The sequence below is a fragment of the Parasteatoda tepidariorum genome, chromosome 3 (genome assembly GCF_043381705.1).
Source record: "Parasteatoda tepidariorum isolate YZ-2023 chromosome 3, CAS_Ptep_4.0, whole genome shotgun sequence".
Lineage (NCBI taxonomy): Eukaryota > Metazoa > Arthropoda > Arachnida > Araneae > Theridiidae > Parasteatoda > Parasteatoda tepidariorum.
In genome coordinates this window covers 72,274,748-72,294,698 of record NC_092206.1, presented here as the reverse complement: position 1 = coordinate 72,294,698, position 19,951 = coordinate 72,274,748, and the positions used below count along the sequence as shown (strand labels likewise).

The window sequence follows — 19,951 nt, the reverse complement described above, 5'->3', positions numbered from 1 at the left end:
GAGCAAGTTTTAATGTGCTTTTGTATATTTAAAGCATGCAATATAGCTTTAAGTTCATTCTATATTTAGTAACATAACTTAGTATTTTTCAAAATAAGTATATTCGAAAGATTTTTTTTCTGTTCATTCATTAATTATCCTTAACATTTAAGTTTAACATTAGAAATTGTAGTGCATGTGAATCATATTATCTGTCAAGTTTGCAGCCATCTTAATACTGGGTTAAATTGAACTATATCATATATTTTTCTGCAAATAAGTCCTTTTTAAATTTAATCACACGATATTATGGTTCAAATTGAACGGAAACAGGGTTGAATTTAACACAATTTTAAGATTAAAACCATGGTATTACGGTTCACTATACCGACATTATGTTTCAACGCTGAGCTAACTTTTTTGGGAGAGAACTGAATAAAATTATGCCTTTTCAGTTTGAAACGAAGTTAATTGATTTAAAATTTGAAAGCAATGTTAATATCTTTCATTTTAATAAATTTCATAAGTGTGCCCGCAAAATTGATAGGTAAACCTGAATTTTGTCGAAGCAATAAGTTTCAACAAAGCACGCTCTAACCTGTAATATTTTATTGCTCATAAATGTTAATCTTATTTAAAATTAAGTATTATCATAATTTAAATTCGTAATTACCTGTTTTTATAGTATTTGCCAGAAATAAGCCCACTAAGTTTGTGAAAATTGCTTTACAATTTAGTACTATTAAACTTTAAAAGTGTTACTGTGCAGAGATGCAAACTTCATTTCAATTATTAGAGTAACTCTACTTTATCCTGTAACCGCATTTTTATAGCGAATCAAACAAAATTGCATTGCAACAAAACCGAACAATGTAATACTTCGCATCCTAAAACTATCCCTCAAAATCTTTACTCGCGAGTATTTTAACACCTTCACAAACATGACCAATAAAATCACGAAAAGAGGGCTCCTGCCGGAACGGTGATGGTTTACACGGGATGCTGGTCTACATTTCCCAAATTCCTGGATGACGTGGTTACCCAGGGCAACCGTAACCAGGGCAACGTAAGGAGGAAGGACTGCCTAAACTAATCATTTATGAAGGTGGACAATCTTCTTTGGGGAGGGCGGCATCGTGAGAAGAATATTTACAATCCCCGCTGCAATGATTTTTGGACGAGCGCTTTCACTGAAAAAGCACACAATCCCTGAGATTCGTTTTCAAAAAAGAATCAGTGATACAATGAGTTATCTGTTTTGATTAATGCATTTCAGTTATTTTACCTAGTAAATCTGGAGATACTTTAAAATGGGCTTTGTTTTCTTTTAAATATTTTCTTTCTTATGGCGTTATTGTTTTTGTATATTGAAATTTTAATTCAAAATACAGAGTAAGTCCAAATGAATGACTTGGATGATTCAGGGGATAGAGCGTTCGCCTTCCAATGAGGTGAACCGGGGTTCGATCCCGGCGATGGATGATCGATATGAAATCTGTATCGAATCATGGGTTAGAGTTCCCTTGCCGTCAGGCTAACCGTGGGAGGCTCTCGTGGTCTTCCTCTCCATGTAACGCAAATGCGGGTTAGTTCCATCAAGAAGTCCTCCACGAAGGCAAATTTCTCCCAAGTCTTGATCCAGGAGTTTGTCTTCTGGATTGGGTTTAAAATTACAAGGCTACGGAGTTGAACATTAGTAGTCGTAAACCCAAAAATTGGGTCAGCTGTTCAACGACGGTTATAAAATATAAAATAAAATAAATGACTGGAGGCGTGGGGGGAATAGAACGTACTAGGTGATCGAGGTAACCCAGGTTCGAATACCAACAATGGTTGGTTGATACGAATACTGCTGTCGTCTCGCACCGACTCCATTACTGACGTAAAATATCCCTAGTGGTAGGCGGATCATGGGCTAGAATCCCCTTGTTTTATTGCTAACTAGAGAAAGTTTTCATGGTTTTCTCTCTCCATGTAGTGCAAAGACAGGTTAATTCTACCAAAAAGTTCTCCATGAAGTTGGACATGGTTGTCCCAATTCTTGATCCTGGAGTTCCCTTGTCTTCTGGATTCAATTTAAAATTACAAGGCTACCGAGTTGAGCATTGTTAGTCGTAAACTCAGAATTGGGTCGACTGTTCAGCTTCGGTTATAAAGCAAAATGACTGACTGAATTTCAAATATTTGCGTTTTTGAAACAATTTTACATGTTACAATAAATGGTATAAGAAATTAAAGAAAAATATACTAGTTTTTCTAAGTTATAAATTATGTGTAACCATTTGTTACACGGTAAACAACTAATCTGTAATCAAGTTCATTCCAAAACTTCGTATTTTAACATTGTCAACGGTACTAAATGACTTACAGAAGCGATCATTAAGTTTTTTCAATTCTTTCGGCATAGGAGGTTTACAAACAAAGTCTTTTAATTAAGCTCAAAAAGGGAAATCACATGGCGTTAAGGATTAGGTATCTAAGTGACCATGTAATTAAAAGTAAATCCCTAGCCACCCGAACGTCCAAAATATTGTTTATAAATTACCATTGCCTAAAGAATTTGCATAATAATTTTTTTTCGAGAAAATATCGTGAGAATAGCTTCGAAATTTTTCCCAAATTATAAATTATGGATTCGAAACTATTTATACACATTCCTCTTTATAATAAATCAACTACATGTCAATAATAAAATGTAAGTTTTCTTTTCTTTTACGTTATTCTATGCTTATCTCTGAATTCTAATAGAATAATTCAAGGATACGAAGTCGAGGAAAGCTGTTAATTGGTTGATTTTTTTTAAACGAAAAATATTTTTCTTTAAATGAGCATTGCAATCATAAGTTTCACATTTAGTCTCAAAAATGACACGATAATATCTTCAGATTACTGAAATGTTTCGTTGGTTGACAGCAACACTTCTTTTAAGTTACAAAAAAATCCTTCTACTTGATATCAGATGAATATTTTAACGTTTTATTTTTTTCCCTCCGAAATAACTAAGTTAGTGTAAGGCTTTGATAGCTATTTTCGTTAATTTAAAAAGCAATCAAATAAAACTTTTAATGGGATTTATTTGTTATTTTTTATCCTTTAGATAAAAGGAGTAAAAGTACAGTGAGATTAATTTTGAAACAGTTTAACATTATTTTGAAACAGTGTTCAGCTTTTTTCTCTAACATCACAGAATCACTTAAATCTTTTATAGTAATTGAAAAAAAAGCATTAGTAAATTATTAAATAAGTATTGTTGATGATTTTTAAACTTTATAACTCTTTTTTTTAAAGGTTTGGTTTAGATAACAAGTTTTTCACTTAAAAAAAAAAATTTTCTTACAGATATTTAGAATACTTCTCTACTAATAATATTTTTTAAGCTGACTTATTTGCAAAATTTTAAGATTTCGAATTTTGAAACATTATTTTAAATGTACTTTGACAAAATTTAACTCTCCATTCTTCTAATTTTAGAAAGGGCACTTCATTCCTACAGCATTTTTTTAAAAAAGTAAATTCTCTTTAAAACTGAAGTAAAGGGAAGATTAATACGTAATATCTCTAAATTTAGAGTTATAAAATTCTATTTTAACGCGTCTTTAAAATCAATAGCATTCTCTTCCTATGAATATTTTTAAATAAATAAAATATATTTTTTCACCTTTCTTCAAATTAAACCTCACATTAGATCTCACATAAGAAATGTATACTGCTACACTTCCTTTTTATTGAGACAAAAATACAAAATTTTGTTTGTTACTATGTCCGTTGTCACAACTATTTAATAGATTTTTAATGCTATTTCACCAAATAAACTAAAAAAGTGATAATTTGAGTGCCTTAAACTTAAAGCAAAGCTTTTATTTCTAACCGTATTTGCTATAATTCTGAGTAGAACTGACTAGGCTTAGGCAAACAAATATAATCACTAAAAAAAATTTTTTTTTCCTTTAAAAGTTGCCAATTTTGCGAGGTCCTAGATTTTAGATTTCAGCATAGCTTTATAATTTTAAACATTGTAGTGGTTAAGCAACTTTCAAAAATTAGGAAGTCAGATCTTGTAAGCTTTTCACTTTCCAAAAGCTTGTTTTTCGTCAGCTTGACACTTTGCATCATTTTTCATAATCACAGTAGATGCCACTGGACGGAGAAAAAAATTATGGAAAAAATACCATACTCTATAGTAATGACATTTTTGGTTTAAAAAAAACTAAAATTCCGGTTAATAAAAATCGAAATAATGGTATTTAAATTATTCATTTGATGATTTTTCTATTCATATGATAATGGTTTACCGGAAACTCTGGTTTTTAAAATTATAGCTTTCATTACCACACATTTAGTAAAAAATGCAAAACTGAAAAGTAAATTTAACCGAATTAATGGTTTTTATGCCACGCTTTAACATATCATGATAAAATTACCAGATTGTATCACATATTAAAAAACTATATTTTATTAACTATATTATATATAATTAATTATTAACTATATTATATATATTAAAACTATATTATATATTTTATTGTTAATTATACCAAAATCATTACTAAAACGCTTCGGTAAAAACTACCGAGCTTTTCTGTATTTCCATAGAGCCAGAAACGCGATAAATTTTGCCATGCTCTCGTAGTTTTGACCATACTATTTTTCAGTGTGGCTAAAGGAGGGCAGAAATGAACGTAATATTTATGAAACACTGTTAAGTCATAAAAGATATAAAAATTTGATATTTTTTCTTTTAAAGAAATTATTTTTTTAAAAAAACCCTTCGAAGATTGTTTTAAATTTCTGTTAATAAAAGAGTGAACTTGAAGAATTTTTATTTTGTTCCATTAATAAAGTTCCATCAATCAGTTCCATCAATGGGTACAATAATGGAAGAACTTGCGGTTAGAAAGTGGTAACTCTCATCTTACAAAAAAGTTGCTTACGTACTGTAGCCAATTATATCCAATAAATTTCATTCCGTTGGTGTTTGTCGGGAAGTGGCAATACAATACTGTTACACTATTATAACCAACTAGACTTCTCTGCAATATCTGTTACAGGAAAATCTGAACAATAAAAATATGGGTTATCACTTTTTACCGTCGAGGTCTTCAATTTGTAGAGAATACTTGCTTTTTTTTAATTCTTTTATTAATGGTGTATATATCTTTTCTGCAGGTACTACGAGACGGGGTCTATAAAGCCGGGAGTGATCGGGGGAAGCAAACCAAAAGTGGCAACTCCGAAGGTAGTGGACGCCATCGCCAACTACAAGAAACAAAATCCGACCATGTTCGCCTGGGAGATCAGGGATCGGCTGCTCGCTGATGGCGTCTGCGACCAGGACAACATACCTTCCGTCAGTTCCATCAATAGGTACAACTTTTATTTTTACTCTTCATAATTAGATTCGAGTCAGTTCTGTTGACTTGAGTCAATTGGTTCCAACATTATCCATTTCCTGATTCAAATTTTGATTTGATTGTGTAATGTTTTCGAATGTAAAGAATTGTATCAGGTTATTTGAGCAAGTTTGTTCGAATAATTTGGTTTGAATAAGTAGATTCATTCATTTAAAAAGTGTTCGATTTGTCTTTTAAATACATCTAGTATGCAGTTTTAAGTATACTGGTTCGAAGTAGCTGTTATAACCTGCTCGCTCAAATACATTGATTCGAATGATTTGATCCCAAATTTATTATTTGAAGATATTTTGATTCGTTAATGAAATCTTTTAATTCAAGTTGATTGAATCGAGTCGCAAACCCAAATACTGCATTCATTGTATCAAATGGACAAACCTAGATTAAATAAACAAAGGTTGATATGAAGGCAAACATGCTTTAGGCTAGTGATTTGAACTACTGTTTTTATTCAAAGATATCACTTAAATAGACTGATTTATTTGCTTTGAATTATTTTGATGATTTCCTTTACGCAGAAACAAACGAAGCCCCTCTGTGGTCTTGTTCAAGATATTTTCTGACACCACATGAAGAATGTTTCTAAAATAAAGCTAAGCAAGAGTGCGTAGTATGCAGACACTTAAAGGGTTAGCTTTCATAAATCATACTCTCCCAATTGTCAGTGTGTGGATTTAGATTTAATCAGGACGAATACTCTGCCTATGTACTAACCCTTACGGTCCATTGAAAATATTACATCACAGACCGAAAAACCAACAGTCTCGAAGTTTTACCCCAATTACTTCTCTATTACTACCTTCCTCTTTGGCGGGGTGGATTTTCGGCTACCGTTGGCAAGAATCGAATGTCATGTAACACGTGGGGTGGTTAGGAAGGGATGGATCTATGGATAATCCATGATAAGCTAGCTCTTACCAGAAACATGTTTCTAGATACGCAATCCCCCGACCCACAACACCGATTACGTGTTGGACTTTCTGGTGTGGGGCGGCTTAGCTTCGGAGCTCCCCCCAACCACGCGCGCGCCCCGGACGAATTAATAAATATTAGCGGGAGCGCGAGGCTGACAGGGCTTCATGGGCCCCGGCATTTTGATGAATGCGCTCTGTCTTTTCCTGTGACCGTGATACTACTGGATGAAGAGCAGAGATTCCGCGGTTTTATGATGGAGGTGGGGTGGTAGAAAAGTTCGAAAGGGCGTTTCGCGAATGTTTGGATTTGCGAAAACTCTGAAAAGTTTGTGATGTGTGCATAAAGTGGTCGGTTGTTGAAGGTGCTTGTTTACGTAGCAAGTGGAATTAGAGTTTAGAATGGCTAATTTGATCTGTTAACTGTAGTTATTAAATTGAAAGTATATTAGCTTAATCCCGTGAAAAGGAAAGAGGAGTAATTTCCAAATCGGTAGATGCATTAGGTGTTAAAAGTAAAGCTATTAAATTTGACGCTTATCTGAAGAACTGAGTGAAATCCTGTGCAATAAGTATTTATTTAGAATATTAATGAAAATATTTTTAGCTAAGTAAAAACAAAAATACTAATGAGAAAATTTTTTAATTCTTTTTTAAACCAAAAAAATTGAATGCATGGAGGATTTATTCAGTATTTTGTAATGAAAAAAAAGAATTTGATCAGTCTTTAAATAAAAATAATCAATGAAAAAGTGTCGATTACTATTTACTATCTATTACTTTTACTAGCGATTACTATTTACCATCTATTACTCTTTACTATTTATTACTCTTTAGAAAAATAAATCTTAAAATGTTGTGCAAGAAGTATTTGCTCTAGACAGAAGCATTTGCATTAAACATATTTTAATTATTTAACCAATTACTTCCTAAACCGAAATATTAGATGAATTTTGAGGCAGAGGGTACGTTTCTTGCTTTCCAGTTGTGAAATTACACAAAATAAGTAAACAAACTAAATAAACTAAACTCAGTAGAGTGACAGCCCACAGTGGGCCAAGGCCTACTGTGCCCATCTCCGTTTTCTTGACCTTGGGATTGGGATTGGGGGTGCAGGAGTTGATGTTCCGGTTTGGTAGTCAGCTGAACGCGGAAACCCCAGTATTTAGTCTCCAAGCATACGTGGTACTCATTTTATCGACCCACTGAAAGGATGAAGGGCTGAGTCAACTTTGCTCGGCCCGAGGATCGAACCCAGGACCTGTGGAGCGAGTGCGGATATAAACACTTCGATTGAAATATCGTATAAACCGATTTATTTTAGTTAAATAATTCTGAAAATGACGCTTTTTAAATACCTGATTAAAAAGTGCATTTTCAATAATTTGTATGTAACGAAAGCCTTGCGAAATTCGTATCTTTAAGCTCCAAAATTTACTGAATATGCGCTTATAATGATTTGTATTAAACACAACTGCAAAAGAATGTGTTCGATGACGCTCAACATTTTGGTCTTTTCATGCACTCATAACAACTTGTATTAAAAGCATCTGATTCAGAAATTGGCACTAACGTTCAAAAATTTACTGTGAACAGAAAGTCCTTTTTGAAAAGAGAATAAAGTAGACTTCTTTTTCTTCATTTGATTCGGGAAGCGAAGCAATTCGTCTGAGGGATTCAGTCTCTCCCTTTTCTGTCAGGAGATCCGAATCTTCGCTCAGAAATAATAAAAGGAGGGGGAAAGTGGGTCTGCTATTTTAAATGGAAAGCTCTACGGCATCGAACCTCCCAAATCATGCAACTACCGCTCAATGCGAATAAATAAAAATAAAAAAGTGGAAAAGCGTCTCGTTAACAGTCTGAGGAAAAGTGACGTGAACATAAAATGAACGGAATTTCCATTCAGAAATTCCGTCTCTCAATCAATTCCGTGATCACTGTTGATGGTGTTCACAAAAATAATTGCTGATTTAATTCTTGAAAACAAAATACTATTTTTTGTTGTTGCAAATTTTGGTGAATAATATCGTTAAAATTTGCAACAACCATACTGTGATGCAAAATGAACATAGTAATCGAACAATTTAAACATGATAACACGATACTATGGTTCAAGATGAACAAAAACATGATCCAATTTAACACTTAAAGTTCAAAAGCACTAGCAAATTTTTACCACATTACGGTTAAAGATACCGATATTATGGTTCAGCGTTGAGCTAATTTTTCTGAAAATATTAAAAAATTTTAAAAGCCATTTATTTCCCATACTTTTTTTACCACACGATTTTCGTTACATTTAGGCTCTTTTTAATGGTGTTATAAATAGTTAACAGTTGAACTTTTATACCAGAATGTTTGATTCAAAATGTATTGCAGTTTGACAGCTTTGTTAAAAATAAATACTGTTGCCGAACTGAAAATTCAAAATAATATCGCTACATCACCGTACTGCCCTTCACCTCATTAACTTTCAAACTTCTACATCCTTATTCTCCTTCCTTACCACTACAGCCTGTTACTGGCCTAGGCTGTTTGTTCTCCAACGATCTTCCAGCGTGTTACCACGATGTCATTTACGCTTTTTTTTCTTCTAAAAATTAGCTATTCAGCTGAAAAAAACTCATTCGTGTGCCATGGAGAGAAAACCCCGGAAAATCAATCACAACCAGCTCCATTGCAAAGGGATCTAACTCACCACCTGTTTACCACTAGAGAAGTTTTACTGTGTTCGATATGAGCCAAAATTAGAATTTGAATCTACTTGTTCTCACAGAGACTCGAACCGGGGTCGATTCCTTGAGAGGCGAGTGCTCCATCCCTTGATTCATTGCTGCTTTTAAAATGTCGTTTATCACATACCTTTTTCTGATGCTTCTATTTAAATGGATATTTTGCGATAAACGTTTCCAACTGTTACACCCTGTAATAATATTGCAATAATGTGATGCATTTAGATTTTTCCCAGATAGAGCCCTTTACCTTTAAAAAATAACAATTAAAAAAATTACATGAGGAAGTATGTTCTAACATGCTTATCATACGATTCTCATACGCTACGAGATATTTCGACAACATATGCAGTTACAATTAATACAATGGGGATCAAAGCAATATACCGGTTTTAGCTTCTACAGAATTACATGAAATATGAACAATGTTCTACTAATGCTATGAAGGAAAAAAAACATAAAAACCATGACATCAAATTCAAATAAAATTCAGTCTTCTTGATATCTGGACTTGCTTCGTTTTCTCTCAAAACGAGAAAAACGTACCTTCCAAATCAAAGACCCCTTTGGTAAGAAAAAAAAATAAGAGGGGGAAGGTATGGGGAAGTAGAATGAATCTTTCGCGCTGAATTTCCCCTCTACCAACAAACAATAATAAAAATATCGCATACATACACATAACTCCACGCGGTACTCTTACACATGAATCTCGGGGAAAGCCACCAACGGCATAAACCAAAATGAACTGGGAAAAAAGAAGAAAAGATAGAAAAAATATATATCTAGAAAACGCATTACTTGATATTTATAGCTCAGCCTTTTCCATGTTTTCCTCTCTTGAGTTAGGGACTTTTCATAGGGACTTTTAGATGGGTGGGGGGGGGGTAGAAAGAAGGGATACAGAGGAAAACTGTCAATTTTTTTGGTGATAGGATTTTCTGTATTGTATGTATGGCGCAATTAGAAGGGGAGAAATTTCTTGTTTGTTGGCCAACTTGAAAATCTGGAGTATGCTTGGAATCTTACGTTGAATAATCCATCAAAGCTGAATGAGTGTTATAATGTACAGTTGAACCCCGATAGAGCGAACCATCTGTGGACTCGGTAATAAGTCCATTATAAACAATGGTTCGTTATATCCAATTCTTTTGAAGAAAAATATTTTACAGCATACTGTTGGAAGTAATGATTACATTAGTATAATACTCTATTGCTTTTAAGTCATTAAATAAGTAGAGTCTTCCTACTGATAATTTTTTTCTCGTGAAACTTAAATATTCAAAATATTCACCATATAACGAAGTAGTTGTTGCCCTGTAATGATTTTTTCGAGTGCTTACTTTCTGATTTTTGACATTTTTGGAATTTTTCAGACGTTTATTTTTTTTCCTTTTCCCCATTTTTGAAGAAAGTTGCAATTCAGGAACTTGCACTTTAGGAAGAAGAAGACTTCCCATACCCACACATGTGACCCATGACGTCAAACGCTAGATTAATTAAATACATAGCCGTATCGCACATGGAATTAGTTGAAATATAATTCTTTCTCGTCCACTTCTTTTACTTAACTTACATTTATTATTTGTACATGCATTTATTGCAACCGTGATAAATTTTTGTTTTGTGTGCCTGTAAACTTCAATGCATAATTAGTTTGTTTATGTTTCCCATGGCTTCGTGTCTGTGTTTGTGTTAAGTCTCTGTGTTAATATACAGTGAAAGAACTGAAATTTTTCAGAAAGAATATTTGTGAAAGAATTTAGAATGTGTCACTTAGGAGAATTAATACTTGACGCGCTTGGCTTACTCGAAATAGAATAGAAAGAAGAACAGTTGCTAGCGTAAACAAATGTCACGTTTCAGCTACCAATCAGGATCGAGATACACACACTCACCTACAGGTATCCCATTGAAAATTGAAATTTCTCTGCAAGTAATTCGCTCTCTCACTTTACCATTATTTATTCTAGCTGCAGCACAATAAAATTCAATAAATGGTGCGAAATGGCTAATTTCAAAATCTTTTTTATAATAATTATTAAAATATGTTATGACTTCATTATAAAAAGTAATAATTATATATTTTTGAATTTATCGCAGAAACTGAACATTTTGCATCATTTGTTTAAATTACTGCAAAACTGAAATTTGAGTCCATTATAAACAAACTACTCCCTTCTCAATAGTCAGCTATAAGCATAAGAAATAACATTAATTAAATGGCAGATCGGGCAGAATCTTTTGAAAAGCTCTCTGCAAAAGAGTGTTCCCTATATCCGGGTTCATTATAGCAAGGTTAGAGTATAGTTTGAATGGTACTTACAATAAAAAATAGTTAAATTATTTGTGGTTTTATCTGAGTTGTTAAAAAATGTTTAATTGCATTTGCAAATAATATTTTTGAAAAAGTGATAAAATAAATCATTATGTGTAACCAATAACAATTATAAGAGAATAAAAATTTCATCAAATATTCCATATTATACTTCGTATCGTTTTAAGATAAATAAAAGAGAACATTATGGGAAGCAAAAAAAAAATAAAAATAGTTCGTACTTAATTTTTATTTCATATATATTTGAAATTATCTTTTAATTTAATTTTAATATTATCAATTTATCAATAATAAAGTTCACCTTATTATTTTACTATTTTATATAATTTACTTTAGTGTAATTTATTTTTATTCAAATACTCATCTTACTTAAGCACAAGCCATCCTTTTTTGAAACGAAATTTCTCCCAAATCATATTTCCATGTTATTTCTTTTTTCGCAAGAGGGAGACATGAAAACAAAACTACTTGTAAATTCGGTTGTGATCACAGCAAGAAACGCCGACTGACCAGCCCAAATGGACATCGGAAGCCGCTAGAGTGTTTTCAGGTCGACTCTTTGATAAATAATTGATAGCCACTCAAGTAAAGCTGTTCGGAAATTCCTCCTCTTGCCCCTCTGATAGGTCGCAATCCCTTTTGGTCTGTAAATTGGGGGAAGTGAATTTCAAATGCATCTTGGCGACAGAGTTTGGCGATGGACACTTCTTTTTTCTGATTCTGAATTCTGTAAGAGTTGAATGAGAGCACCAAACAGTTGATGATAAGTTTTATGAAGCATTAAAAAACTTTCTTAATGCAGCAGCATTCTATTTAGTTATGTTTTAAAAGCAATATCACCAATCATTTGAAACTCTAATCCATTTAGTCTCAAGATATTAACCGCAAATCAGGTATCAACTTAGACATGTGAACGGTTATAGTTGCGTTACATTTTTCGCCATGGCTTTTAAAAATAGACTCCTGATTAAAATAGTGGGGGCTTGTCAATGGTTGGATTGGTAAGGTACATGTTTAAGGACTAAAATTAGCAACTTCTACAACTATTAATCAACTATTATTTGATTTGTTACAGCTATGTTTCATTTTTGCCATGTCTTTAAAAAATAGACTCCTGATTAAAATAGTTGGGGCTTGTCAATGGGTGGACTGGTAAGGTACATGAGCTAAAAATATTAATTTCCACAACTATTAAACAATTACCGTGTGATTTGTTTCAGTTCTTCAGCATTTTTGCTATGTCCTAAAAATAGAGCCATGATTAAAATAGTAGTTGCTTGACCATGGTTGGGTTGATAAGGTGTATGTACATTCAGCTAAAAATAGTAATTTCTGCAACTATTTACCATATTTGTTACAATTATGTTAAATTTTTGCCATGTCCTTTTAAATAGACATCTAATTTAAATAGTAGGGCTTGACAATGGTTGGATTGATAAGATATTTGTTCATAGGTTAAAAATTGTAATTTCTATAACTTATTAATCAACTACCGTGTGATTGATTACAGTTATATTTAATTTTTGTCATGATTTAAAAATAGACTCATGATTATAATAGTAGATGCTTGACTACGGTTGAGTTGATAAGATTTATGTTCTTAAGCAAAAAATAGTAATTTCTACTATGATTATTTTGCTATTGTTAAAAGTGAATAAATCGCTTACGCAATATTCGAAAACTTATTACATTCTCGTTTATATATATGCGTTCCATGCAGTAATATTTTTACCTGATGCATAATAATACATATGCACAAAATCGTTAAAAGTATGAGCAACAATGTTTTGTATATTTTTCTAAATAATTTTGAAGAGTATTTTTAAGTGAAATATTTTCCAATGGATATTGGGCTCTGACTAGTATTTGACTATTTTAAAGCAGAAACATTATGCAAATCCAATCATTGGATGAGAGACGAAGAAATATCGCGTGTCTCATTCCCATCTGTCCCGTGCGTCCCGAACCTCAAAATCCGATTAAGACACAGTGAGGGTGTCCGAAAAGCACTATTCGAAAACTGTAATTCGTGCTTCTCCTTCCCCTTACAAATCATTTTAGTATAGTGCACCGTTAATTTGAGGGGAATTTGGCGATAAAGATACAACAGTGAAGTACACTATCTTGTGATAATATCTTCCCAACACAAACCAGATGCCGTTCGGGCGTTTGTACTGTGTTGTCCCTAGTGTACATATGATACTTGGGAAGGGATTTATTCGGGAGCTTTGAATAGGCATTTTTTTTTGTCTGTGTGGTAGATAATGTGAATTAGTACAGCTAGGATGATGAAAGAAATACGGCCAACCAAACATAATGATTTTTATTTACTAATACGTTATTAGATTGAAAATATTTTCATAACAACAGAATAACACATTTTTTTAAAATAAATAATAAATTTTTGTTTCAATCAGTTAATTTAATGCATATCATTAATTATGAATATTCTGTCATTAGAAACATAAGTTTTTCATTACCATTAATAATAATTGAAATATATTTTAAGGATTGATTTATCAAAATTATAGCCAAAAATGCATCAAAATAAATTTTCAATAGGTAAAGTAATTTTCGATTAATTGATTGGGTAATCAAGACATTTCCTGGGAAGTAATTGTTGGATTTTGACTGCAGATGCATTTTAACTGCACTTGCATTTCTATTGCAATTGCAATTCGATTACACTCGTATTTACACTGTTTTTCTAATTTAATTGCAATTTTATTTTTATTGCGTTCTCATTTTTATTAAATTCCAATTTCGATTGAACTCGATTAATTGATTGGGTAATTAAGCCATTTCCTTTGAAGTAATTGATAAAAAAGGCATTAATTATTAATAAAGTAACTTTTGAAACTTTTTAGCTTACACCTTTTGTCTAAATATCATTGCCTCATATCGCATAATTATTTTTTCCTCTTGCATGCATCATGAAACACATTAGTTAGCTTTTAATCCTGATGCTGATTCTTTTGATGCTAAGTACAAAATCTCGGGAACACTAAGCCTCCACTTGTCCTCAATTTAGAGTATTCGTTCAAACCTGTTAAAATTGAAAATCTTCTATAGCAATCCTCACAAGTTTATACAATAGGGGATATTACCCATAAACTTTTCGCTATAAGAATCAGTCTTTAGCACATTGTTTTCTGTTGTTTTTTTTTTTCAAATTTAATAAATAAATAATAATAAGCAAACAATTCTTAAACTAAAAACCAATCAGTAAGGTATTTGGTCTTAAAGACTTTCTCGCTTTTACTGTCCTTTAGATAGCTTTTTCTTTCATCTTAGATTTTCTGCCAGGTTACTTTGGGAATTAAAATATCAAAATTCGGGTAATCTCAAAGGCCTGGTAGGAGTATTAAATATAATTTGATGTGATAATATTTTTGTGCACAAGCAAAGGATCTTATTATGCAACGATTTTAACTACTGGCGGCTAAAAATTTTGATGCTGAAAAAATTTAAAAAATAAATATAAATTGATGCAATTATAAAATTTGAGTGATTCCAAAAATATTTTTTTACGAGCATTTGATAGCAATACGCAATTTTTCCCACCACAGGTGATTTCTATTTTAAAAATATAAATAAATAAATAAATAAAATAAAAGTGACCCACCCTACAATATATACATCGCACACTGTTGCTTAAAAAAAAAAAACAGATCTACTAATTAAGTGTCACAGTCTTCAATCCCTCAAAACTAATTTAGTCTTCCAATCTATTTAACCCAATTGCTGTAATTAAATTTTTTCCACAATTAACTGCTAAATATGAAAACATTTTCTGGTCAGGATTTGATGCTGCACTCTACATTTCCACATTCTAAAAATACATCAAATTTCCCCTTATTTTTCTTATCATTAAGCATTTGGCTGTCTGCTTTACAAACCCCGTATTCTTTTCCGCGTATAAACGCTGCTATTATGGGTTCAGAAGTCATAACCAACTCAGGAGAGAAATGCTTCACAAAAAGCAACACTGCTGGGTTGCTGACATTACAGACGCAATTAAAGCTCCCACACCCATAAGATTAACTCGCTTCCACCCCAAGAGTTCGCCTAAAAACTTGCCGCAATTGCCCTTTCATTCTGAAACTCTCTTTATTAATGGATATTCTCGATGACGTCATCGTATAATGAACACCCAAAAATCCTTTTGTGCAATAGAACCGTTAAGTGCCGTAAGTCTATAAAGGATCCGTAGTAAATCTTGTTTAGGGTTTTGTTTTCTGTTAATGTATTTAATTACCAATTGGAAGATTTGGTCTTTCACAAATAAAGTGAGGGTATAGGTTTTGGTAAAAGCCATTTATTTAAAATAATAATTTTTAAATTCTTGTTTTTTTAATGTTTTTTTCTTTTTATATTTGATTAAAAGTCAATGTTAATATTACTTTAAATTAGGCCATATTGGGATTTACTTGGGTATATTAAGGTACTAGCGTTTAGAACTGGGAACTATAAAATGAATGAATTATAGAATTATTGTTAACTGACAAATTTGTTTTGTTAACCAGAATTTTTCATAAACATTTTTCTACCAAATAAATTTTTTGTCTGCGTATAAATATCAAGTGGAGAAAACTATAACGTTGAAGTAAAATAATGGTTAATTTAATAATGGGCAATTTCAAAACAGCAGTAAAGTTATTATCATTTAAAACTCGTGAAATAGTGAAACTTTCAATACAAACTTTTTCGAAGGGGGATTAGGAACGGGAACTTAACTCAATAAATTCTTGAAATTTTAAGTTAAATTTAGCTTTTAGAAAGTGTTAATAATTAGCGATAATAATTTTAAATTTTTGTAATTCTTCATATAACTGAGGAAAATTATCATAGAAAACAACGAATGTTTTGGAATATGTCACAAAAAAGAATGATGTATTATTAATTAGAGATAGTTAAACCGTTCTTGAAGTAAAAGTTCAAGCTTTGCGCCGCCGTGACGTCACAAGCGAAAATCGGAGGTTTGGAACGGCGAAAGTTTCTTCAAAGGAGTGAACCAGTCCTTATTCTCTCATTTGTTCTGCAAAAATAAAGATATCTTTATTTCTCATTTCACGGCATAAACTTTATAGATAAGTGTTAGGGATATTCAAATTTCACCAATTGCCGACAAAACGAAAGACATTTGTATTTCTCGTTTTAAAGTGTGAACTTCAAAACTCATATCCTCAAATTTAATAAAATGCTATTTAGAAACTTCTTACACGTAGCCCTTCAAATGTATTACACTCTGTGATCAATTCACTATTCGTTAACTTCCTTACCCATTCTAGCACACGTATATCAACATGCATGTAAACGTTCCATTTTCTCATGAAATTGTATGAGCTTGTTGACATGTTATATGTTTTTCGTTATCTGTATATGTGTGCACATAAAGTCACATGCCATGCGTCATGTGTTAATCCAATGGAGGAGAAAAAGTTATATCTTTCGATCAAAACCTGTACACGAGGGTCCACGTGGACAGATGTATCATTGTAATGGGTGAAAAGGAAAATTGAATTTTAATTGAGAGGATAGGACCTCTGGGGCGACGGTGATAAGAAGGTGGTGGGTGCTGAGCATCCCCAGAGCACTCACCCGTAATGTACTCGACACGTGCCTCACATGCATCCTCATGACGAGTCGAAATTCGCCCGCCAAGATAAAAAAAAAAATCGGGAAGATTTTATTGGGATATAAAATAAAAATTTACTCTCTGACACGCACTTTCAGTCCAACAGAATATCGCAGATTTGAAATAGTTTAAAAGAACATAAAATAAAAATTTACTCTTTGACACGCACTTCATGCGTTTCAGTGAAACAGAATATACAGAGTTGAAATAATTTAAAACAATATGAAATAAAAATTTATTCTGGCACGCCTTCAATCCGTATCAGTTAAACAGAATATAGTAGAGTTGAAATAGTTTAAGAGAATATAAAATGAAAATTTACTATTTGACACGTACTTTTAGTCAGACAGAATATCACAGATTTGAAATAGTTTAAAACAACATAAGTTAAAAATTTACTCTTTGGTGCGCACTTGATCAGTTTCAGTGAAACAACAAAGTTGAAATAATTAAAACAATATAATAAAAATATTATTCTGACATTTATTTGATCCATTTCATTTAAACAGAATATAGTAGAATTGAAATAAAAATAAAAAATTTCTCTTTAACACGCACTCGATCAATCCGTTACTGTGAAAGATAACAGTTGAAATTGTTTAAATTCAAAGTTGAAATTGTTACAACAAATATAAAATAAAAATTTACACTTTGACACGCACTTGAACATTTTCAGTGAAACAGATAATAACAGAGTTGAAATAGTCATACATAGTCATACATCATAGAAAACGTAAACAGATAATAAAATATCTTGATATAATAACAGTTAAAATGCTAAATTGCATAATTGCTTAACATGATAAAGGGTTTTTTATTTTCTATGATAACTGCTCTGCTAAAAGGCTCGACACAACAAATGAAAGTCCATATTAATACACTTTTGGAAATTTTCTAGCGTTTTGTACCATAATGTCGTCCAATTTTTCTGTTACCTTATTATGATGCTTAAATGAATAAGATAATCAAATGATGACTCAATATTATGTTTAAAAGCGGGATGAAACTCATATTTTCATATTTTTTTTATGTTAAATGCGTGATTCTATGGTTCATTTTGAAAGGAAATATGGCAAAAATACAGCAATAATAAAGCAAATTTGCACCTTACTATAGATTGAAGTACTGATATTATTGTTTCACAGTGAACTAATTTTTATGAAAGTGAAGAAGAAACAAAAAAAATTATTTCAAATAAGAGGATGCTTTTTTCAAAAGATTTGCGGTGATGGTTACTTTAAAATATGAATTTTTATTTGTTGAAAGATTTTGGACTTTTAAGATAGTATACAGAAAATCCAGAAAAGTTTAAAGTATTTCAATAAAAAAAAACTGAGCCCATTTCATTTGCAAAAAAAAGAGCTATTAAAGATAACTACAAAGAAAGATACTTTTACAAAACTGCTTCTTTTTTTTTTTTAGTTTTCTATTCTATTTCAAAATATAATCTAAAAAGGATAGTAACGAAATTCAATCAAAACTCAATTTAAAATCGAATTCTGATTGTTGTTTTTCTCTCCATACAAAAGAACTTTGATTGAAATAACGCAGACAAAAATTGTGAAGAAAAAGTTAAATTTAAAAATAAGCTGGGAGGTGAGAGTGCGAAAATTGAAATATGACTGTGATTATATAAATTGCTTTTTTGAGGAAATCGCATTAAAGCTTTATGTATTCCAATATTGAAGTCATTCTAGCTATTTCAAAAAACATAAAATTTAAAGAAAAATGCATCGAATTTAATATCGTAATACAACCGTTAAAATTATTATACTTATTGTTAAAAGAAGAATGTTGAATTGAGTGATGAATACTAATCATTTTATACTGTTAGAGATTTCTTGAAAAAAGGGTTAATTAACAATTTATGTAATAGTTATTTTACCATTTTCAGACAAAACAGATAGTCAAAAAACCATAAATAAGATGGTACTCAAACTATTGACCGTGAGAAAAATCATTTATTAACTACTTTCACCTAAAACGGTGAAACAACCGTTATTTTATCGCACCAATTAGGACCACCTAATGAAGCTACTTAGCTCTTTGCATCTGGCTTCATAGCATAGCCGAGCGATGTGTCAATCTGATTATCAATAGAACGGAGGTTCGAGCCCTAGCGTTGGTACCACAATTCCCTTGCACCCGTTCCCTTCAACTCATGAAGAGTTTCCAATGTCCTGCACTCCCTAATTTGTGAATGGTTTCTGAACCATAAAAATAAAAAATGTTCTTTACCGTTAACTTTACGGTTAATTGTATGGAAATACTGCAGTAGGTTATCTTACCGTAATTTTAGAATGAAAATTGTACAGATTTCATGCGATTGATCCAAATATTTTTCGATGCTGAACTATTTTATTTTAATTTACTAAATAATGGAATTTTATCACTAATTAATATGTGTTTGAGTATTCTTCTTTTTAATTCTTGAAATCATATTTTTAAACTTACTAATTGATTTCTATCAACATTCAATAAAGGATAATATACTTTCACCAATTTTGAAAATATTAAATGAATAACATTGATCCATCTGAATTCAGGAATTTATTTTTTCCATTCTTGAATTAATTTTAAAAGTATGAATCAAGAATCTATGAATACAGAATATATCGATCTATTTTTAAATAATGGCGGCGTATAGTAATCCAATGCTTTTCAGGGATTCTTTTTTTAAATTATTGATTTTTAATTTATTTATAGATATTTATCAGTATTTAATGACGAGCATAAACAACGAATATCAGTCTGATATATTTCAGGAATTTTTCATTCAATTCATGAAATTAATTTTAAGCTTCGTATCGATTTTTATCCATCCGATTTTTATTTATTGGCGGAATTAAATGATGATTAAATTTCTGAGTTTTCATCGTCTTTTCTTGAATTTAAGTCTAACTTAAGTATTGCATTTCTACCATTGTTTTCTGAACGGTTTCTGA

General features: G+C 31.5%; 1 protein-coding gene across 3 annotated transcripts in view; it reads left to right on the top strand.

The window, feature by feature from the left end:
- Positions 1-19,951, top strand: part of LOC107437595 (paired box protein shaven) — a 149,865-nt gene that overhangs the window by 58,424 nt on the left and 71,490 nt on the right. For all 3 annotated transcript variants that reach the window (XM_016049655.3, XM_071178837.1, XM_016049653.3), the window contains exon 3: positions 5,146-5,343. In XM_016049655.3, the coding sequence (XP_015905141.1) occupies positions 5,146-5,343 (198 nt within the window). The remainder of the gene's footprint in view (positions 1-5,145; positions 5,344-19,951) is intronic.